Source organism: Stenella coeruleoalba (assembly GCF_951394435.1).
Source record: "Stenella coeruleoalba genome assembly, chromosome: 16".
Lineage (NCBI taxonomy): Eukaryota > Metazoa > Chordata > Mammalia > Artiodactyla > Delphinidae > Stenella > Stenella coeruleoalba.
This window is the reverse complement of record NC_137162.1, coordinates 76333718-76357390: the sequence shown is the minus strand read 5'-3', so window position 1 is coordinate 76357390 and position 23673 is coordinate 76333718. Positions and strand designations below refer to the sequence as shown.

The window sequence follows — 23673 nt, the reverse complement described above, 5'->3', positions numbered from 1 at the left end:
TTAACAGAGAGATACCTGAGTTTTTAAGATCCAAGTGTTCTTTTCTTAGCAAGAAAAAGTGCATCTATCTGTCAAGCGCATGATCTTATGAGCTTCAGATAGAAAAGTGGCTATGATTTGTGACTGTTTTGGGTTCAGAACAATGCTACATCAACATGCAAGTTTGATGGAGGTGGGGATAGAAAGGGAGGGCGAGGCTAAGGTGGTTGATAACATTGGGTTCCTCTGGACTTCCTGCAGGAGAAAAGGTTCTGCAGGATGACGAATTCACCTGTGACCTCTTCCGCTTCTTGCAACTGCTTTGTGAGGGACACAACTCAGGTTTGTGAGACCCCAGACCATCGGTGGTACCCAGAACTAAGCATTTTGAAGCAATAATAGGAGTCTGTTAGTTCCAATTATGCTTCTTCCCTTGGGTCAAGAAACAGTTCTTGAACATTACCTGCTGCGTAGGCGCTGGGAAATCTTCTGTATCGCATTGCCTCTTTCAAAGTCCTTTGCTAGCCCTTTCATTTAATTCTTTTTTTTTATTTAATTAATTAATTTATTTATTTATTTTTGGCTGCACTGGGTCTTCGTTGCCGCGCACGGGGTTTCTCTGGTTGCAGCAAGCGGGGGCTACTCTTTGTTGTGGTACACAGGCGTCTCATTGTGGTGGCTTCTCTTGTTGCAGGACACAGGCTCTAGGGTGCGTGGGCTTCAGTAGTTGTGGCTCGTGGGCTCTAGCGCACAGGCTCAGTAGTTGTGGCACGCGGGCTCAGTAGTTCTGGCGCACAGGCTAAGTTGCTCTGCAGCATGTGGAATCTTCCCGGACCGGGGCTCGAACCCGTGTCCCCTGCATTGGCAGGCAGATTCCTAGCCACTGCGCCACCAGGGAAGTCCCTCACTTAATTCTTATTAGTTGTTCTCATGCTAGAGAAGACAGCTGATAGGTGAAGAAAGTTGTAGATCAGATAGATAGCTATAGAGACATACGTAGCTCTGTTTCTTTTTTTACCACGTATCTTACTGGGGGAATCTACTTCATTGTGTAACTTTGCATGATGTATTTACATTCATTTTTTATCTATCTGGTTCTCCACCAAGCTTGTGTATCCGTGAAGGCAGGAACTTGATCTTGATTTTTGCTTCCCCAGCACTTAACACAGTACTAAGGAATAAGGGATTATGGAATAGATCATTTAATTACTCTGTCCTACAGGATGGAAGTTGTTTTCAGTCATTCACATGCCCAGAGCCCTAGAGCTAGGAATCAAGAAACAGGTGTTAGCAACCTCTTAGATGAAATTTGAATATTGATATTCTGTGAAGCACCTAGATTTGTTTTTGAGGTACTCACTTTGTATGGAAAATATAAATTATTCAATATTAAAACTATCAGATTCACAGTGTACGTAGCCATGGTGATTTTGCTGGAGACATCATTTGCTTTTGGAGTTATTCAAAGGACTCATTTTACAGTTTTGAATGCGCTTTAATAACATCTTTTCATCTTATGTAGATTTTCAAAATTATCTGAGAACTCAGACTGGCAACAATACGACTGTCAACATAATCATCTCTACCGTAGACTACCTACTGAGAGTTCAGGTACGTTGCTTTACGTTAGTAACAAATTAAGGGGTTGGTTGGTTGGCAAGATATGGTGGGGTCGTGAAGCTGCCATGTTGAAATGTGTTTTGATTTATGAGGTCAGAATTTGTAGAGATATTTTGTCTTTGATCACAGTCTTTCCCAAGTCTTAGGTTGAAACTGCCACTATTGTCTTGGCCTCTGATCCTGGCTCTCACTTGGCTTATTTTCTTTCTATAAGTGGGAATATTTTTTTCCTACAGTTTTTAACTTGATGGCATTTTAAATTCCTTTTCAATTGGTAGAGCATGAACATGCTCTGTTCCTTCCTCTACAGTTGATAGATAAATAGGAGAAGGATATTTGAAACGTTACTAAAAATGGGAAAGAAAGGCTTTCAAACTACTTACCATACACTTAAATTTAATAGCATAGGGTTAGTTCTTTTCAGCTCTTGAAATATTTGCATTAATTTAAAAATTCAGCTTAACACGTCATCACTTAAAAGTATCTTTGATAGTGTAGTAATGGTTTACACATTACGAGAGCCGAATCTGAAGGTGTAGGCCTCTTAAGTAATAAGATTTTATATAACTTTTATTTCCCTCCCTTTATTTATAAGGAAGTCAGGTATAGTACTTTTAAACACTGCAAATTCAAACTCTGTTTCTCCCTTAATCTTTGCATATGTAAAAGCACAACACTCTTACTTAAAGCTTAATGAGAAAAAAGTCCATTTTTGAAGCAAATATATCAAGAAGCATTGCTGAAAATATATTTGTGATTTTCAAAATCATGTCTCAAAACCTAAATGGTAGCCCAAATTGTATTACTCATTTAGGCAACTAAAGTGCCTTCACAATATAAGTTGTTGTTGAATATATCCTGTTTGGAAAGATTGATCTTATTTAGATGTTTGTTTACAGTTGTTGTCAGTATTTATAAGGAGTCCAGCTAGTTTCTTCAGGGGCAGTTACACAAGCCAGGAACATCCTGGAATTCTCATCAAAGAAATGTTATTGGCTTTGTTGGAGAAAAAGGAGACCAAATGTCTGGAACCCAGAAATATTGTTCTATGATTTGTCTAATTTCTGTGCTCACACAGTAAACACCTAACTGCTCTATGGATAAATATGCATTAATGTTATGAATCCTTATGTCTGTGAAGTTCAAGGTCATCAGAGACAGAAAGTCATTTTAAAAGCTAAGTTTTCTACTTCTAATCTTCTCTCCAGTTGTTATTTATATCTAGGGAGGATGTCACCATATTTTATGTTTAGGAAAATCATTGACAATAGTACTTACCTTGCAGATATTTTTGTTTGCTTCCAATCTGTTATTTAAAATGATTTCCTATTACTGAGTCCAGAACTGGACAGGTCTTTGGTAGCTTCAGATGGTGCCTTAATCCTCTCATGTCTCTTTTCCAGGAATCAATCAGTGACTTCTATTGGTATTACTCTGGGAAAGATGTCATTGATGAACAGGGACAAAGGAATTTCTCCAAAGCGATTCAAGTAGCAAAACAAGTCTTTAACACGCTTACAGAGTATATTCAGGTAAACCTTTAAACGTTTCTGTTATTTGAAGAAGGAAAGAAAGAGAGAAAAGAGAGTCAACTGGTTAGCATTGAATTCCTTGGAAAAATGCAATATGTCTAAAGTATTTTCCTGCTCTCATCCACATTCTTACTGACCCCTTCCATAGATTCTTAGCCAGTTGGCCATTTAAAATACTCACTTGAGATGTGAATTTATATGGAATGAACCTGCTTTACCACTTGGTAGGTTGGGATGTCATGAACTCCTTCAAGACATGAACCATGATGTTGACTGTTTCATACTTCCAGGGTCTGGTATATATATATTAAGCACTCAATAAATATTAAGGAAGGAGGGGAGAGAAGAAGTGAAGGAGAGAGGGCAGAGTTGTAAACCACTGTTTATAGTATTCCAGTGAAAATAAGGAAGAAGTTTCATAGAAACTTTATGAAAAAGAAAACAGCATTTAAAACTTCATTTTAATACATGTATGTGTGTATTGTTGACTGAAAAAAAATGGGCAACCTAGGAGTTGAGAATTATGTTTTATCTAGAGGACTTACTGAGGACTTAAGCCTGGGATGCAGCCTCAGATAGCTTTGAGGGACTGCTCCGAAAAGGTAAGGGAGGCTATGTAGGATATATAGGGTTTTTTGGCGAAAACAAACAAACAACAACAAAAAAAAACAGGGAGTCCGAACATCAAAAGATTACTGTTAATTAAAGAAAATCAAACATGTTAAGTTAATGAATTTAGTGCTTTTCTGTGTATGGGAAGATGCAAGAATCTGGGCTCACTGAAATCATTCCTTTGATGGGAACCTTAAATACCTAGGGCCAGTATCCTGCATTTCTCCATCCTGAATCCCCTCAGGGTACACAGTCAGGGGGCAGCTGCAGTAGCTGATGTCTTGGTGGTGGCAACATCCTTTGTTTACTGAAACGGCAGGCAACATTCTTTGTCCAGAGTATATTTACACACATATCTGTGTGTGTGTATATATAAAATTATATAACATGATAATGTATATAATATAGGTAAAATTCCAAATTCCGTGAATAATATACGTTTTTTTTTTTTCACCTTGATTTGCTTTCTATTCTTCTTGGGGTAGACTTCTAGTCTTTTTTTTTTTTTTACATCTTTATTGGAATATAATTGCTTTACAATGATGTGCTAGTTTCTGGTTTATAACAAAGTGAATCAGTTATACATATACATATGTTCCCATATATCTTCCTTCTTGCATCCCCCTCCCTCCCACCCTCCCTATCCCACCCCTCTAGGTGGTCACAAAGCACCGAGCTGATCTCCCTGTGCTATGTGGCTGATTTCCACTAGCTTCTATTTTTCGTTTGGTAGTGTGTATATGTCCATGTCACTCTCTCACTTTGTCACAGCTTACCCTTCCCTCCCCCCATATCCTCAAGTCCATTCTCTAGTAAGTCTGTGTCTTTATTCCTGTCTTACCCCTAGGCTCTTCATGACATTTTTTTTTCTTAAATTCCATGTATATGTGTTAGCATATGGTATTTGTCTTTCTCTTTCTGACTTCCTTCACTCTCTATGACAGACTCTAGGTCCATCCACCTCATTACAAATAGCTCAATTTCGTTTCCTTTTATGGCTGAGTAATATTCCATTGTATATATGTGCCACATCTTCTTTATCCATTCATCTGATGATGGACACTTAGGTTGTTTCCATCTCCTGGCTATTGTAAATAGAGCTGCAATGAACATTTTGGTACATGACTCTTTTTGAATTATGGTTTTCTCAGGGTATATGCCCAGTAGTGGGATTGCTGGGTTGTATGGTAACTTTTTTAAGGAACCTCCATACTGTTCTCCATAGTGGCTGTACCAATTTACATTCCCACCAGCAGTGCAAGAGTGTTCCCTTTTCTCCACAGCCTCTCCAGCATTTATTGTTTGTAGATTTTTTGATGATGGCCATTCTGACCAGTGTGAGATGATATCTCACTGTAGTTTTGATTTGCATTTCTCTAACGATTAATGATGTTGAGCATCTTTCATGTGTTTGTTGGCAGTCTGTATATCTTCTTTGGAGAAATGTCTATTTAGGTCTTCTGCCCATTTTGGGATGGGGTTGTTTGTTTTTTTGTTATTGAACTGCATGAGCTGCTTGTAAATTTTGGAGATTAAACCTTTGTCAGTTGCTTCATTTGCAAATATTTTCTCCCATTCTGAGGGTTGTCTTTTGGTCTTGTTTATGGTTTCCTTTGCTGTGCAAAAGCTCTGAAGTTTCATTAGGTCCCATTTGTTTATTTTTGTTTTTATTTCCATTTTTCTGGGAGGTGGGTCAAAAAGGATCTTGCTGTGATTTATGTCATAGAGTGTTCTGCCTGTGTTTTCCTCTAAGAGTTTGATAGTGTCTGGCCTTACATTTAGGTCTTTAATCCATTTTGAGCTTATTTTTGTGTATGGTGTTAGGGAGTGATCTAATCTCATATTTTACATGTACCTGTCCAGTTTTCCCAGCACCACTTATTAAAGAGGCTGTCCTTTCTCCACTATATATTCCTGCCTCCTTTATCAAAGATAAGGTGACCATATGTGCGTGGCTTTATCTCTGGGCTTTCTATCCTGTTCTACTGATCTATATTTGTTTTTGTGCCAGTACCATGCTGTCTTGATTACTATAGCTTTGTAGTATAGTCTGAAGTCAGGTAGCCTGATTCCTCCAGCTCCGTTTTTTGTTCTCAAGATTGCTTTGGCTATTCGGGGTCTTTTGAGTTTCCATACAAATTGTGAAATTTTTTGTTCTAGTTCTGTGAAAAATGCCAGTGGTAGTTTGATAGGGGTTGCATTGAATCTGTAGATTGCTTTGGGTAGTAGAGTCATTTTCACAATGTTGATTCTTCCAATCCAAGAACATGGTATATCTCTCCATCTATTTGTATCATCTTTAATTTCTTTCATCAGTGTCTTATAATTTTCTGCATACAGGTCTTTTGTCTCCCTAGGTAGGTTTATTCCTAGATATGTTATTCTTTTTGTTGCAGTGGTAAATGGGAGTGTTTTCTTGATTTCACTTTCAGATCTTTCACCATTAGTATATAGGAATGCCAGAGATTTCTGTGCGTTAATTTTGTATCCTGCTACTTTACCAAATTCATTCACTAGCTCTAGTAGTTTTCTGGTAGCATCTTTAGGACTCTCTATGTATAGTATCATGTCATCTGCAAACAGTGACAGCTTTACTTCTTCTTTTCCAATTTGGATTCCTTTTATTTCCTTTTCTTCTCTGATTGCTGTGGCTAAAACTTTCAAAACTATGTTGAATAAGAGTGGTGAGAGTGGGCAACCTTGTCTTGTTCCTGATCTTAGTGGAAATGATTTCAGTTTTTCACCATTGAGGACGATGTTGGCTGTGGGTTTGTCATATATGGCCTTTATTATGTTGAGGAAAGTTCCCTCTATGCCTACTTTCTGCAGGGTTTTTATCATAAATGGATGTTGAATTTTGTCAAAACATTTCTCTGCATCTATTGAGATGACCATATGGTTTTTCTTCTTCAATTTGTTAATATGGTGTATCACATTGATTGATTTGCGTATATTGAAGAATCCTTGCATTCCTAGAATAAACCCCACTTAATCATGGTGTATGATCCTTTTAATGTGCTGTTGGATTCTGTTTGCTAGTATTTTGTTGAGGATTTTTGCATCTATATTCTTCAGTGATATCAGCCTGTAGTTTTCTTTCTTTGTGACATCCTTGTCTGGTTTTGGTAGCAGGGTGATGGTGGCCTTGTAGAATGAGTTTGGGAGTGTTCCTCCCTCTGCTATATTTTGGAAGAGTTTGAGAAGGATAGGTGTTAGCTCTTCTCTAAATGTTTGATAGAATTCACCTGTGAAGCCCTCTGGTCCCGGACTTTTGTTTGTTGGAAGATTTTTAATCATAGTTTCAGTTTCAGTGCTTGTGATTGGTCTGTTCATATTTTCTGTTTCTTCCTGGTTCAGTCTCAGAAGGTTGTGCTTTTCTAAGAATTTGTCCATTTCTTCCAGGTTGTCCATTTTATTGGCATAGAGTTGCTTGTAGTAATCTCTCATGATCTTTTGTATTTCTCCAGTGTCAGTTGTTACTTCTCCTTTTTCATTTCTAATTCTCTTTAGTCTTCTCCCTTTTTTTCTTGATGAGTCTAGCTAATGGTTTATCAATTTTGTTTATCTTCTCAAAGAACCAGCTTTTAGTTTTATTGATCTTTGCTATCGTTTCCTTCATTTATTTTTCATTTATTTCTGATCTGATCTTTATGATTTCTTTCCTTCTGCTAACTTTGGGGTTTTTTTGTTCTTCTTTCTCTAATTGCTTTAGGTGTAAGGCTAGGTTGTTTATTCGAGATGTTTCCTGTTTCTTAAGGTAGGCTTGTATTGCTATAAACTTCCCTCTTAGAACTGCTTTTGCTTGCATCCCATAGGTTTTGGGTCATCGTGTCTCCATTGTCATTTGTTTCTAGGTATCTTTTTGATTTCCTCTTTGATTTCTTCAGTGATCACTTCGTTATTAAGTAGTGTATTGTTTAGCCTACATGTGTTTGTATTTTATACAGATCTTATCTTGTAATTGATATCTAGTCTCATAGCGTTGTGGTCGGAAAAGATACTTGATACAATTTCAATTTTCTTAAATTTACCAAGGCTTGATTTGTGACCCAAGATATGATCTATCCTGGAGAATGTTCCATGAGCACTTGAGGAGAAAGTGTATTCTGTTGTTTTTGGATGGAATGTCCTGTAAATATCAATTAAGTCCATCTTGTTTAATGTGTCATTTAAAGCTTGTGTTTCCTTATTTATTTTCATTTTGGATGATCTGTCCATGGGTGAAAGTGGGGTGTTCAAGTCCCCTACTATGAATATGTTACTGTCGATTTCCCCTTTTATGGCTGTTAGTATTTACCTTATGTATTGAGGTGCTCCTATGTTGTGTGCATAAATATTTACAATTGTTATATCTTCTTCTTGGATTGACCCCTTGATCATTATGTAGTGTCCTTCTTTGTCTCTTCTAATAGTCTTTATTAGAACACTCCCTAACACCATACACAAAAATAAGCTCAAAATGGATTAAAGACCTAAATGTAAGGCCAGGAACTATCAGACTCTTAGAGGAAAACACAGGCAGAACACACTCTATGACATAAATCACAGCAAGATCCTTTTTGACCCACCTCCTAGAGAAATGGAAATTAAAATTAACAAATGGGACCTAATGAAACTTCAGAGCTTTTGCACAGCAAAGGAAACCATAAATAAGACCAAAAGACAACCCTCAGAATGGGAGAAAATATTTGCAAATGAAGCAACTGACAAAGGTTTAATCTCCAAAATTTACAAGCATCTCATGCAGCTAAATAGCAAAAAACAAACAACCCCATCCCAAAATGGGCAGAAGACCTAAATAGACATTTCTCCAAAGAAGATATACAGACTGGCAACAAACACATGAAAGAATGCTCAACATCATTAATCATTAGAGAAATGCAAATCAAAACTACAATGAGGTATCATCTCACACCAGTCAGAATGGCCATCATCAAAAAATCTAGAAACAACAAATGCTGGAGAGGGTGTGGAGAAAAGGGAACCCTCTTGCACTGCTGGTGGGAATGTGAATTGGTTCAGCCACTATGGAGAACAGTATGGAGGTTCCTTAAAAAACTTACCATACGACCCAGCAATCCCACTACTGGGCATATACCCTGAGAAAACCATAATTCAAAAAGAGTCATGTACCAAAATGTTCATTGCAGCTCTATTTACAATAGCCAGGAGATGGAAACAACCTAAGTGTCCATCATCAGATGAATGGATAAAGAAGATGTGGCACATATATCCAATGGAATATTACTCAGCCATAAAAAGAAACGAAATTGAGCTATTTGTAATGAGGTGGATGGACCTAGAGTCTGTCATAGAGAGTGAAGGAAGTCAGAAAGAGAAAGACAAATACCGTATGCTAACACATATATATGGAATCTAAAAAAAATGGTCAGAAGAACCTAGGGGCAAGATGGGAATAAAGATGCAGACCTACTAGAGAATGGACTTGAGGATATGGGGAGGGGGAAGGGTAAGCTGTGACAAAGTGAGTGAATGGCATGGACATATATGCACTACCAAAAGTAAAATAGATAGCTAGTGAGAAGCAGCCGCACAGCACAGGGAGATCAGCTCGGTGCTTTGTGACCACCTAGAGGGGTGGGATAGGGAGGATGGGAGGGAGGGAGATGCAAGAGGGAAGAGATATGGGAACATATGTATATGTATAGCTGATTCACTTTGTTATAAAGCAGAAACTAACACACCATTGTAAAGCAGTTATACTCCAGTAAAGATGTAAAAAATAGATAAATAAAATTTCTCTCTTTTTCAGAAAGCAAAACATTGCCGTTTTCTAGAAGACTAAAGTCAGTCACCTTTCCTTTCTGTCTTCTGTGTCCATGGCCAATGATACTCTGACTCAGTCACTGTGATTGAAGTGCCGTGTGCAAGGATAAAATAGGACGAAGAAACGTACAGTTTGCTTTGTTAGACTAAACATAATCTGTGGGGGAAAGAGTTAAGTAAAAATAACAGATTGTAGCCCCAGAGCCTCGCATTCTTACAGGTGTTGTAGAATGACTGTGTGAGTGAACTATTCATGGCCAAGTGAAGCCGCCAAGGCTGAGTGGCGCAGAGGAAAGATGGCAGAATGGCCATTCCTCACCTCCTCCAGGCTCACTCTCTCCTCTGTTTTCGTGGCTTGGAAGGATCTCACTTTTTCTCTTGTCTCCATGGGCAGGGCAGAGGATCCTTATTTCAGTATTTAAAAATGGAAAAGCCACACTTGATAATGCTAATAACTTTAATTCAGATACAAGCAAAGTTTTAAATCCAGTTCAGTCTACTCATGTTCCTTTTTCCTTATCTTCCTTGGCTTCCATTATTACCTTAATATACTCATCGGTGTCTAGAAAGAGAGCAATACAACGTTTGGTGTGAACTGTCCTGATTAAGTAATAAGATTGATTGATGACATCAGCAAGCCAGTGAATTTTATAGAAACAGGAAAATGGCTTCTATATAACAAATAAAAGGTAAATTCCTTTCAGCCAAGAGTAGACATTTCTTGGTTCCTAAAGTAAGTGAGAGTCCTAAATTTATGTAAAACTAGAAGCATCCATTGACCTTTCAGTATGTGCAGAATCATTTATTCTAACTTGTTCATATAACACAGAACATTCTAAATGAACATTCAAGGAATAATAGGTAAAGAAGGAAGGCTTATTATGGCCTGTTCATGTTTTAACTTCTCAATACTCCTTGTTTATTTGACATTTTTATATAATTTAATCAACTCTCAAATTATATATATATATATATATTTTTTTTTTTTTTGGCCACACTGCACGGCTTGTGGGATCTTGGTTCCCAGACCAGGGATCGAACCCCGGCCCTCAGCAGTGAAGGTGCCGAGTCCTAACCACTGGACCACCAGGGAATTCCCTAAAAATATATTTTAATAAAAATTTATTTTGGAATAATTTTAGATATACAGAAAAATTGCAAAGACAGTACAGAGAGTTTCCATATATGATTCACCCAGCTTTCCCAGCTTTTGGCATTTTAAGTAACCATGATACATTTGTCAAAACTAAGAAATTAACATCAGCCCCATTCTATAACCTAAATTACAGACTTTATTCCGACTTTACCAGTTTTTTCTTTAATGTCCTTGTTCTGTTCCAGGAGCCAACCCAGGGCACCCCATTGCCTTTAGTGAAACGTATTTTGAATATATTTGCCTTAGCATTGTGTTTATTGTTTATTGTTGATACTGTGAATAAAAGCTCATCGTTCGCTTCATACTTACTTTGGGCTGGTTTTTAGAAGCCAGCACTGCATGTTGCTTTTGGACTCCAATTTTTGCTAACTGTAGAAAATTATACAAGGAGGGGGAAATCCAAAACCATCAAAATAAACGTAATCTTCTGTAAGGCTTCAACTCCAGTTTTCATAAGGGGGGAAGGAGAACTGCCTGAGAAGAAGGACATTATATTGTCCAAGTGCCTGGAGTTAAGACCACAGGATGAGTCGTGAGAAGAGAGAACGCTGTACTTGTCGTTCCACGAGAAGGTCAACCTGAAAGTAACTGCCTTCTGGCAGTTAGCCAGGGTGTCTATTTTTTAATTTATTTTATGGAAGTATAATTGACGTACAATGTGTTAATTTCTGCTGTACAACACAGTGATTCAGTTATACGTATATACACATTCTTTTTCAGATTCTTTTCCATTATGGTTTATCACAGGTTATTGAATATAGGTCCCTGTGATAGACAGTAGGACCTTGGTGTCCACCCATTCTCTGTGTAATAGTAGCAAGGGTTTTTTTTATATGTTACAGGCACTGAATAGATCAGGAGAAATAGGCCTGTGAGGTGGCAGGCAAGACAGATGTTCCATTCAGGTAGTGAACAGTTCTCAGAAGTCGATGGTCGGAGGCTGAGCGAGTCCTGGAAAATACCTTCTGTGTGTTTCAGGTTTACAAGGAAGAGTAGGAACTTGGGCCTCTGGTTTGCAGCTCTGTCGCGTAAGGTTTGCCAAACAACTCTTGGTCACCTGGGGTTTCAGAAGATCTTAGTTGTTTCTAATATAATATTTTAACATTTGGTTAAAACCTTAAACACCACATGAAGAAAATGTTTGTTTCTTCAGGAAAAATCAAGTTTATTTCCTTCGAAATGGCCTTCTAGTGTCCACCTAATGCCCTCCAGCACTTTCCACCCTCCCTAGTGTCAGCACACGAGGCACATTGCCGAGGCTGGACCACAGTGGAATCCTGAAGATCTGTTGCTTTGACCCAGAGTTATTTTAACAGCCAGACAGGACTAACGTACACTGTAAAATCAGTTTGGCCTGGTGCGTTGAATGGGCTCAATGTATTAACCTCTAAGTTAAAACAACTGACTCCTCCCCACTGTCTCTTCAGACTTGCTCTGTGACCTGCTTCTTTTTTTTTTTTTTTTTTTTTGCGGTACGCGGGCCTCTCGCTGTTGTGGCCTCTCCCGCTGCGGAGCACAGGCTCCGGACGCGCAGGCTCAGCGGCCATGACTCACGGGCCCAGCCGCTCCGCGGCATGTGGGATCTTCCCGGACCGGGGCACGAACCCGTGTCCCCTGCATCGGCAGGCGGACTCTCAACCACTGCGCCACCAGGGAAGCCCTGTGGCCTGCTTCTTTATCCCTCTTTGAATGGATCTTGTGCGCTGGCCACTCACAGATAAATAAAATTCCTTCAGTCACTTTGTCACCAGGATTGTCTCACTGCAGTCATCGTATGGTAGCACCATCACTTAACTCATCCAATTTAAAAATCCCCCTCACCCTTGGGCCTGATTTTGTGCCGGAAAGGCCTTGGGGTAGAGGGCAAGAAGTAGGATCTGGGCTTCTCCACCGTCTCTCCACAGGGTCGTCTGCTTTTCCTCCTTCCCCTCCTGCCAGTCTCAGGTTTCCTGGGGGTTGGAATTGTGCGCATGAGGAAGGATTAGGGAGGGGAGGTCTCCCTCTGGCATGTGGAATTCAGGGCTGCACTGTGGAGCCTGCCCTCTGGGGTGGCATGTTGTATCCTTTCTCTAATGAGGGGGCTTGGCCCTCTTACTGCTTCCAATGCCTGGAAATACCTCTTTTCCCACCCAGCATCCACAGACCCTGTGCATCTGGGGGTCCCCGTCCACCTTGGAATCACATTACCCTTTCAGACAGTTTTGTCGGCAAGATTTCAAAGTCCTGCTGGACAAGATAGCTCCCTCCCCAGTACCCAGCTTAAGAAATCTTCTGTTGTCACTTTTCATCTTCACAGTCCCTACTACAGGACTGTATGCTACGCAAGCTCGGGATGCAGGAGCCGAGTGCTTCTGATGGCTCTCTTGACCCCTCTTCTCTCCATGGTGTAAAGGGAAGCGGGCAGCCATCTCCTCTCCTGCGGCAGCAGGGGTGGAGGCTGGGAGGCCCAGCACCTGCAGAGCTCTTTCCAAAGTCTTTCCCTTTTCGGCTTCAGCGCCTTTATATCTTTGAGGTAGAAAGACCTACTTAGTTTCCTTTCGCAGGTACTGAATCTAGCACCTTGCTTTTGGAATACTGAGATACTTGGCACTTACTGTCTTTGTTACTGAGCTAAACTTAGGTCTGCCCACCCTCGCGCAGTAAAGTCAATCTACTGACACCCGGTGGTGGTGAAGAGAAGTGCAGTGTTTACTGCAGGCGCCAAGCAAGGAGTCCAGGGAGCCTATGCTTAAAAGGCCCGAACTCCCTGAAGGCTTTCAGGGGGAGGTTTATAAAGACGGGGAGGGACAGGGCTTGTGGGGTGTGTGATCAGCTCGTGGACATTCTTCTGACTGGTTGGTGGTGACGTAATTGGAAGTCAGCATCATCGACCTTCTGATTCCAGCCAGTCTGGGGTCTCCGTGCTTGCGGGCAGCCTGAAGTTCACTTCTTCCACCTGGTGGGCGTTTCCGTATCTGCCATACAGCTCAAAGGACATGGCTCAAAGGACATGGCTCAGAATATTATCTATAGACCTTGAGAAGAAACTAAAGGTCCTTGACTTGGTTTAATGGCTAAAGTATTATTTTGTCTTGCTTGACTGTTTTCCTTTCTTTCTGCATTTGTTCACTTCTTTCATTAAATGTATTCTTTGACTAAAGGTTTTCTACAGTCAAAAGGAAGGCAGAGGACATGGGTGGGCATCTATTCTGGGAAGGCCTCATAGGGTCCCACTCGGTTACATCTTTTATCCTCAGCTGTAGGGCCTCAAGTGTAGCTTGATAAAGGACAGAGTTTCATGTCAACATCTTTTCAGGATCTTCAATGCAGTCCTCTCTTCCAGTCACTTGTCTCCAGTCTAAAACCTGAAACATTTTAATGTGCTCTCCAACTTAAACTTATACTGAGCCATTTGTCTAATGAGTGAATGAGTTTTTTTCTTTTGAAATATAATCCCTAGTATTTCTTTTCCTGGTTGATGTGGGTGTGTTTTCAAAACTTAGCGATTGTAGAATTTCTCCTTGGGAAGGAAGACTAGAAGTTGACTTCACCCAAACAGTCTCTGTTACAACTCTCACTCTAGTGTCACATAAAGATCACTTCTGGAGTGAAAGCTAAGAGAGCAAAGTTAGGTTCTCATTGTCTTGGATTCTGGGTTCCTAAAGTTAATGACTAAGTATTAATCTTTAAAAATCTCAATGGTTGTATGACTGGTAACCAGGATACGGCTGTACAATGAAGCGCTGAAGAGAATATTTTGTCCTCTCTATGAATGCTTTATCCAGGTTACTATTTAACAATAAGAAGTAAGTACCTCTCATATAAAGCATAATCTCAAATTCTTTTCACACAGGTAGTCACTTCTGATGATCTGACTTAGCTAAAATAACTTAGCTAAGATTTCCTCTAAAGAGAAAAAACCAAAGTCAGACAAAAATGAAATAATTCACCATTTTTCCCCAGTGTTTTAGTATTCATACAGAAACAGAACATGAAAATCTTTGAGAAACTGTTTTGGGGATTTAAACATTTCAAGGAAGAATATGTTTGTCTCCTAAGAGTGCTATACCATTACAATCACTGTATATCTTTTGTTTGGGGTTCCTGTCTTTTCAGATAACATGCTGGTGATAAGATATGTCAGCACTAAGTCAACTTTGTCCCTATTATTGTAAAGTTTATTTTGGCAATTAAATTATCAAGAATGATTGTTGTTTGTCTGTTTCTGCCCCAGGGTCCTTGCACTGGCAACCAGCAGAGTTTGGCTCATAGCAGGCTCTGGGATGCGGTGGTGGGTTTTCTTCATGTGTTTGCCCACATGCAGATGAAGCTGTCTCAGGTAAAGTCACTGTCGTCCAACCATCCTAAATGACACACTGGACACTGTGATCACTGGCAAATTAAGCATGCTCTCCTTTGTCTGAATATTCTCTTTCTTAGATGACTTCTTTATACAACTTTTACTCTACATTAAAAAAACCCATTTTTTTTAAATAAAAGAATTTTATGCAAAGCTGAGAAGAGGTGGAAGCCATTATTCAATTTTGAAAACAAAAGGGATTGAGGAATTGACTCTAATGGAGAAATAAAACATAGTCTCCAAACATTGTACATTTTACAGTCCTTTGTAGACCTACTTCTCCATGATTACTCACTGGAATTTTCCTCCTCCCTACAGATAATTGGAAGAGGATTTGTCATCTGTTCCAAATCCCTCGTTAAGGGGAGACAGTTTTCTTATAGGGTCATAAACAAGCAGCTGTTCTCCAAAGATGACACTCGCCCATTAACAGGACATTTTACTTTGTGAAAGTCAAAGAGAAAAATAAATAGCCATGCAGATAGGCAAACAAAGAAGAAGCAGATTTTCCACCATGCTTTAATGTTAATTCGGGAGCATATCTTGAAAACATCAGAATGCTGTTTTCTCACTCGTGTATTGCATTTGGAGCTCAGAGTTACACAAACAGAAAAACTCTTAATATAAATCTTGAGTAAATATGTCCCTGTGATGCAGTGAATTTTGATGGGCTCTCCTGAGGCTGACACGTCTGTCGGGGTGTGGGTTTGTATCTTCCAGGTGTCAGGTAGAGGAGAGAATGCTAGATTCAAAGTCAGACGACTCCAGTCCAACTCCCACGATTTCATTCACTCATTCACGTGTCCCATCTCTCTTCCTTGAGTCTCCTTTCCTCCAGCAAAGTGAGGATACTCACATCTGCCCTCTGGCCTACAAGCAGGAAGATATCTTGGTCAAAGATAAAGCCAGGCACTGGTTAAAGTGGCAAGGACTGATTTAGTCAGTGATAACTGTTACTGTAGGGAAAACAACCTAGTGTGAGCTGAAGTCAACTTATACTTGTACAGAGGTGATAAGTGTTTTAAAGAGAGAAGGAGGGGGATTAGCAGGGTTCAGTAGAGTCAGGGAAGAGGAAAATTACAAAGCGTTGTTCAGTGTAAATGTGATTGGGCCAGCTGAATATTAAAGTCAGGATTCTACCCTCCCACAGAGCCTGGGAGACAGTTCTACTATCGTCAGGTGTTGGCTGGAACACACAGAAAATGTTTCTGGCAGTCTTGAGTTTTCTCAGGCAGGCACTCTAAGGGGGGCTGGTCATCCTAGGGATGCAGCCTTGAGCTGTTAGAAACTATGGTGGTGTTTTGTTCAAGTCTTTATAGACCAAGATTAAAGCCTAGTTGGGAAGAGGGCCCAGAGGAGCTGGCTAGTTTGGTCAAGGAGAGAATCTTTGTCTGTATCTAGTTATTGGTAATCAACCAAGTAAGGAAATATCATGATGCTTTCAACTAATCGCTAATGACATTTTAGTAAGTAAAGGAAATCAACATGAACCAAATTTATACATTCACAGGAGAGTTCCGATTCAGAGGTACTGCCATCATTTTATGAACATCTGGTGGTGCTACCTAGCAGTTGTTCAGTTTGTAGACCTAGTCAAGGTAACAACTATTTAGGAAGAAAAAGCCTCATCCTTCCAGCAGTGTTGAAATTTGGCTTCCTATGTAGGAAAATTCATATGAATAACATGATACCTTGTATTTTTTTAAAAAAAGACAGAGGGGTATAGTTTAAAATAAGAAAACCTGATGATTCATGAGGTCATAATGTAAATATAAGTACATTCCATATTTCCAGGCACTGAATCTAAGCATAGTGATGTTTGGACACAACATATCTTTGTAAAATAATTTTTTTTCACGGTGAAAAATGAAAAGCAAAACAGAAAATTTTAACGAGAGAAATATCTGAGAGCTTGATAAAATTGGTAAATTAAGATATTTTGTGCATTATTAATACAGGTAATACTTGTGTACATTTTTGCCTAGATTTATGTCAGATAAGTTTATCTCTTATCACTGTTATGCCTGTGTTTTCCAGAATATGTTAATTTTTACAAAATATATAGCATCTTGGTGTAGTAAGTTAGAAAGAAGAAAAGACAAGTCCAGTCTTTACTCAAGTAGAAGAAAGATACCCAATGTGCAGAAGCACCTGAGTCTTGCCTACCTGGCCCCAGGGGTTCCACCACTGCTTTAGTTCTTCTGTCCTCTTGTTAGATTTATTCATTGTCCTTACAAATACTTCAATAAACGTGAGTTGGAATCAACAGTCAATACTCTTTAATTCTTACGTGTGTATTTTTAATCAGCTGCAGACTTATATTTGGCCTCCCTTTAGCTCTATATTGCTGTAAAGTGTCTGCTATCGGTAGATCCATACTCTTTTTGTGAGAATAAGGATGACGTTCTTGCTGCGTAGGTTTCCCATATTATCTCAGACGCAGTGTGTTAATTCTTTCAGGATTCCAGTCAAATTGAGCTGCTGAAAGAATTGATGGATCTTCAGAAGGACATGGTGGTCATGTTGCTGTCCATGTTGGAAGGTAGTTTTGATTTATATCTTCAAGTCCCCTTTAATCTTTTATTTTAAGGATTCCATACACGCTTGCTTTGGGTGTCAGCATGCTGCAAAGGATAAAATATCAACGCTGAGATGGGACAGATACCTCAGATTTATTGCTGGCCTGATTACTCTTTTTCCAAGTTTGCTTCTTAAAAAAGAGAAATCCTGCCTATCTCAGTTTACAAAACTATGGAATGAAATCACTAGTACTTCATTCGTAGTGATATTTTTCATTTCATAGTGATACCCCAGAGAGGATGCTCTTCAGACAGAATACCTAAAGAAGGTTTTATTTGTTTATCATTTTGTTTGTTTGTAACCAGTGGGGATTACAGACGTTTGGATACAGTCCAACTGTGTAAATTGCTGCTTTGAGCTGACTGCCTTGTGACTCCTATGGGTTCTTAAAATTCTGCAGGAGGGGGCTTCCCTGGTGGCGCAGTGGTTGAGAGTCCGCCTGCCGATGCAGGGGACACGGGTTCGTGCCCCTGTCCGGGAAGATCCCACATGCCGCGGAGTGGCTGGGCCCGTGAGCCATGGCCGCTGAGCCTGCGCGTCCGGAGCCTGTGCTCCGCAACGGGAGAGGCCACAACAGTGAGAGGCCCGCGTACCACAAAAAAAAAAAAAAAGAAAAAATTCTGCAGGAGGAGAAGGCTCAGGAGGGCACCCTAGCCCACCAAGTCTAGTGGCGGCCTAGTCTTCCCACCACATGCCTCTCTCTCGGGTTTTCATTCTCTCGCTTTTCTCTTTTCAACCTACTTTCCTTGCTACTGCATTTCTTTTCTGTCTCAGACAGTAAACGTAGTAGGTAAGAGCTTGGGTTCTGAGATCTGCCACCAATGCCCCATCCCACTTTGCCACGCAGGCAGCGTGACCCTGACACGAGTTACGTCTCCATTTTTCACTTTCCTCCTCTGTGAAAGGGGGCTTATGATAGGCTGATGCAATCATTTAGTGAAATCATGTGAATACGACCAAAGCAAATAAAAAATGTTTGCTATTATTAGTTCCCTGTCCTTTTTTCCTTAAATCCTTCCTAATCCCTCTCTCTGTTTCTCAGTCCGCCCTGCACTGCACAGCTGCACTTGGACTAATCAAGGCAGTAGGCACACCTCGCACGAGGACGTCAGCGATGCAGCATTTGCTTGAAGCCCTTAGTTGGCAGCCACTTTATACCCTTTGAGCACAGGATCCTTTTCCCATGACCTCAAGTTTTAGTCTAAATAATAATAACACCACAACCGTAATAACTGCGACAGGAACTGCAGGAATGACAACTTAAAATTAACCTTGTTTAATATGCCAGCTGCTGGTTTAAGTACTTTTTCATTCCTAATATCAGGTTTATGAATTGCATAGTAATATTACCACTGTTTTGCAAATGAGGAAACTGAGTGCAGAGAGGCTAAGAAGTCTGCCCAGGGAGCTCAGCTAACAGAGGGTGGGACCTGGATTCAAATCCCAATAGCATGGCTCCTGAGCCTATGCTCTTTTTTTTTTTTGCGGTACGCGGGCCTCTCACTGTTGTGGCCTCTCCCATTGCGGAGCAGAAGCTCCGGACGCGTAGGCTCAGCGGCCATGCCTCACAGGCCTAGCCGCTCCGCGGCATGTGGGATCTTCCCGGACCGGGGCACGAACCCGTGTCCCCTGCATCGGCAGGCGGACTCTCAACCACTGCGCCACCAGGGAAGCCCCTGAGCCTATGCTCTTAACGCTGGCGTTTAATGCTTCACAAATGCACTCAGCAGACCCCTCACCATGCATCTTTTTCCTGATGCATGTCTTCGTGTTACATATCAAGCTCTGTTCATGGAATAAAAGCATTCGATGACTATACCTTAGGATAACATCTCATTTCCTCAAGCTTATCCATAATCTGCCATTTTCTAATTATAAACATTCTGGACCATGAAGAAGTGCAGGGAGATCTTTTACATTTTAAATCAGAAAGAGCATCTAATTTGCTCTCAGAAGATCTGTTTCAAATCCAGGCCTTAGCCCTCAATAATCATGTCACGGCCAGCACATTAATTTAACCTTGCCAAACCTCAGTTTTCTCAATAGTAAAATCAGAATTAATAAAAACTACCTGCCTCACAGACATATGAATGTGAAATCAGGTAACGTTTATGAGCAGTGACATTTCAACCCAAAAGGTCTGTGCAAACACTCATTTTTATTATTAATATGAGACTGTATTTCAGTTTCTGGCTTTAGGATAATATAAATGTTTGCCCCATTTTTTTTTAATCCTAAAACACGTTGCTTTTTTTTTTTAATCCTAAAACACAATTAGAGGGAAAAAATGTCAGCTTTTCTTCACATATTGTTTTATGTGCGTTAATTACTTTGTAAATATGCTTTTGCTTGTGTTCATGTAATCACTCTTTGAAACGAGAGTTTAGAAGTAATTACTCATCTTTTCCTTCGTACGTTGGAAGATAAACAAGGAGCTATCTTTGATTCAGATGTCATATAAGATTTATATTATATATTATATATATTATATATTATAATTATATATTATTATATATCTATAGACACTGAGGTTTTTTTAGACATTTTAAGATATTTAATATTTACCTGCACAAATTAGCGACAACTTATACAACTGGACCAGTTTCCAATTCATTCACAGTAACGTACACTAGCTGCTACCCGGCTTAGACACTGGTTTTATCAGGAATGTTCATTTTGAGCCAATGCAGTTCTCTGCCCCTAGGCAATGTCGTTAATGGCACGATCGGCAAACAGATGGTTGATATGCTCGTGGAATCTTCCAACAACGTGGAGATGATTCTCAAATTTTTTGACATGTTCTTAAAACTCAAGGACTTGACATCTTCTGATACCTTTAAAGAGTATGACCCAGACGGTAAGGGAGTCATTTCCAAGAGGGACTTCCACAAAGCGATGGAGAGCCATAAGCACTACACCCAGTCCGAGACTGAGTTTCTGCTGTCCTGCACAGAGACGGATGAAAACGAAACTCTGGACTACGAGGGATTTGTCAAGCGGTTCCACGAGCCTGCCAAGGACATCGGCTTCAACGTGGCAGTGCTTCTGACAAACCTTTCTGAACATATGCCCAACGACACCCGGCTGCAGACCTTCCTGGAATTGGCCGAGAGCGTCCTGAATTACTTCCAGCCCTTTCTGGGCCGCATCGAGATCATGGGCAGTGCCAAGCGCATCGAGAGGGTTTACTTTGAAATCAGTGAGTCCAGCCGAACCCAGTGGGAGAAGCCCCAGGTCAAGGAGTCCAAAAGGCAATTTATATTTGATGTGGTCAACGAAGGGGGAGAAAAAGAGAAGATGGAGCTCTTCGTGAACTTCTGTGAGGACACCATATTTGAGATGCAGCTCGCAGCTCAGATCTCAGAGTCGGACTTGAACGAGAGGTCAGCGAATAAAGAGGAGAGCGGGAAGGAGAAGCCAGAGGAGCAGGGGCCGAGGACGGGTTTCTTTTCCATCGTGACGGTCACGTCGGCCCTGTTTGCCCTCAGGTATAATATCTTGACCCTTATGCGGATGCTCACCTTAAAGAGCCTGAAGAAGCAGATGAAGAAGGTGAAGAAGATGACGGTGAAGGACATGGTCACGGCCTTCTTTACGTCCTACTGGGGGTTTTTCATGAGCCTCCTGCACTTTGTAGCGAGCGTTTTCAGAGGCTTCTCCCGCATCGTCGGCAGCCTCCTGCTGGGAGGAAGCCTGGTGGAAGGTGCAAAGAAGATCAAGGTGGCGGAGCTCTTGGCCAACATGCCGGACCCCACGCAGGATGAGGTTCGAGGAGACGGGGAGGACGCAGAGAGGAAAGCCATGGAAGGCGCCCTGCCCAGCGAAGATCTGACGGACTTAAAGGAACTGACAGAGGAGAGTGATCTGCTTTCCGACATCTTCGGCCTGGACCTGAAGCGAGAAGGCGGGCAGTACAAACTGATTCCTCATAATCCCAATGCTGGCCTGAGCGACCTCATGAGCAACCCCGTCCCTATCCCCGAGGTGCCAGAAAAGTTCCAGGTAACTTACCTCCAGTCACAGCGGTTTCTGGACTTCAGGTGGGCACGCTAAGTGAACTGGACATCAGCCGTCTTGCTAGTGCCAGGGTGGTTTTCGGTCCGTGACTTGCCTTGCCAAAGAGGAATGGCTTTTTAGTCAGGTGGAGCTAGCCTTTTGTGAAGGTTCCTTATAAACTGTTAAGTTAAACTATGAAAGTACGAGCTGAAGTATTCACCCTCCTGACATTAGGCAATTGAACGATAATCATTCCATCCACAAATATTTTATGAGGATTGGCCGGTGTCTGACACCACTGGGTATCATAGCAAATTAAAAGAAATGTAAGATGTGCTCACTGCTTTCAAGTTGCCTTAAAGAGTTTATTAGAAAGATAAAAGACTCACGAAAAAGTTAGAAAATTATTAAGTGGTACGTAGCATAGGCAGCAGACAGTAGAGGTTACCTGTGTTGAGAAAATGGAAACCTCAGTATAGCTTGGAGTAGTTAGATGAGACTTAAGCAGTGGGACTTAAGTTGGTGTTGGAAGATGAGGAGGATTTGAGTAGGTGACTGAGGGAAAGAAGGTAGTTGTGAAATAAGAAAAGTGGGAAGGAGCTCAGAAAGTTGGTACCTACTGCTGGCCTGGTAGGTAAGTGCGGGGAGGGGGGAAATGCGTGGACCAGTAGGAGAAAGGGCACACATGAAAGTTTTATCTCAGTGGAGACAGGAGGGTATCATTTATAGGTTACAGTTTGACACAGGGTCACGGGGCTCCCTAAACTCATTCAAAAGTGACGTGTAATCCTGCTTCTCTTTTCCCCATTGACTCATCCAAGGAACAGAAGGCAAAAGAAGAAAAGGAAGAAAAAGAAGAAAGCAAATCCGAACCTGAGAAAGCCGAGTAGGTGTAGTTGCTGTATCCCTTCCTTTGTTTTAGTGTCTTTCCCTCATCCTCTCTCTTCAGGGGATGCAGTGGAGACTCTCAGGCTGCAGGATGACATCTGTCATCGTAGTGGAGAGCCTCAGCCCATGGGCAGGGATAAGCGTAGACCACACACCCGCCCTGGGGGCCACTCCCACCTCTTTCTTGTGCCATGAGGATTCTATTTGTGTGTTTCTCTCTCAGCAGAAAAGACTTCAGTGATTCCATGTGATGCTGTCTGCAAGATGACTGAGTGCTGTAGTTCTCTGTTTAAAATCGAGCATCTATTCTGTTCTTGTAAAGAAGGGAGAGGACAAACGTTCTGAATGCCATGGCACAGAATTCTTGGGGCATGGTGGTCCTCAACGCACAGTCCTGGGGCCACCTGCGTAAAAACCACCTGGAGAGTCCGTTAAAGACACAGATTCCTAGGTCCCAGCACAGATTTTGAATCAGCAGGTCTGGGACCCAGGAAACTTCATTTTCAATAATATTCCTGGTGCTGTGGAGCACAGTTATAAATGCAACAATGAGAAGTAAAGAGCTGCCTATGAAGCAATGAAAATGTATAATTTCCTCGTAACACTGGCTTTCTGTTAATAATTGACACCTACATCTTTCCCCAAGTTTACATAGTTTTATATGCACATTTTTAACAACTGGGGAAATCAAATTAAGTGCCTGTAGCATTCTCATGTAGCATTTTATTTTTCTCCTCTATTCTGTTACTTCCTTGGGCCTGTTTTCATTGTCTGTTCTGTTTCTTCTTTTTTCTTTTTAGAATAGCAAATGTTTATTTAGAATTGTGTTAATTTAGTTATAGCTATAAAATTAAAACATTAAATGATATAACTCAAAAATAGTTCTTATTTCTAATGTTATATTTCATGGAAAACAGTTTTATTCAACTTTTTCACATGCCTACTTGACATCACTTGAGTCACCTTTTGAATAACTTAATACTTTTTTCAGGGAAAATCATTTTTATTTCCAAATTATTTGAGATAGAAAATTTTAAAGAGTTTTGTTATTAGAAATTATCAAACACACACAAAAGAGAGAATGTTATAATGCACCCCATATACCCATCACCAAGTTTTACTAATTTTTAACATTTTGCTAATTTTGTTTCATCTAGGTTTTCTCCTGCCTACCCTCCCTACCA

The 23673-nt window shown here is 40.6% G+C and overlaps 1 protein-coding gene across 3 annotated transcripts in view; it reads left to right on the top strand.

Annotated features, from left to right (window-relative positions):
* RYR2 (ryanodine receptor 2) overlaps positions 1–23673 on the top strand; it is a 719519-nt gene that overhangs the window by 651444 nt on the left and 44402 nt on the right. For all 3 annotated transcript variants that reach the window (XM_079900749.1, XM_079900747.1, XM_079900748.1), the window contains 7 exons: positions 241–321; positions 1502–1590; positions 3003–3131; positions 14900–15004; positions 17486–17567; positions 20310–21607; positions 22423–22487. In XM_079900749.1, the coding sequence (XP_079756875.1) occupies positions 241–321; positions 1502–1590; positions 3003–3131; positions 14900–15004; positions 17486–17567; positions 20310–21607; positions 22423–22487 (1849 nt within the window). The remainder of the gene's footprint in view (positions 1–240; positions 322–1501; positions 1591–3002; positions 3132–14899; positions 15005–17485; positions 17568–20309; positions 21608–22422; positions 22488–23673) is intronic.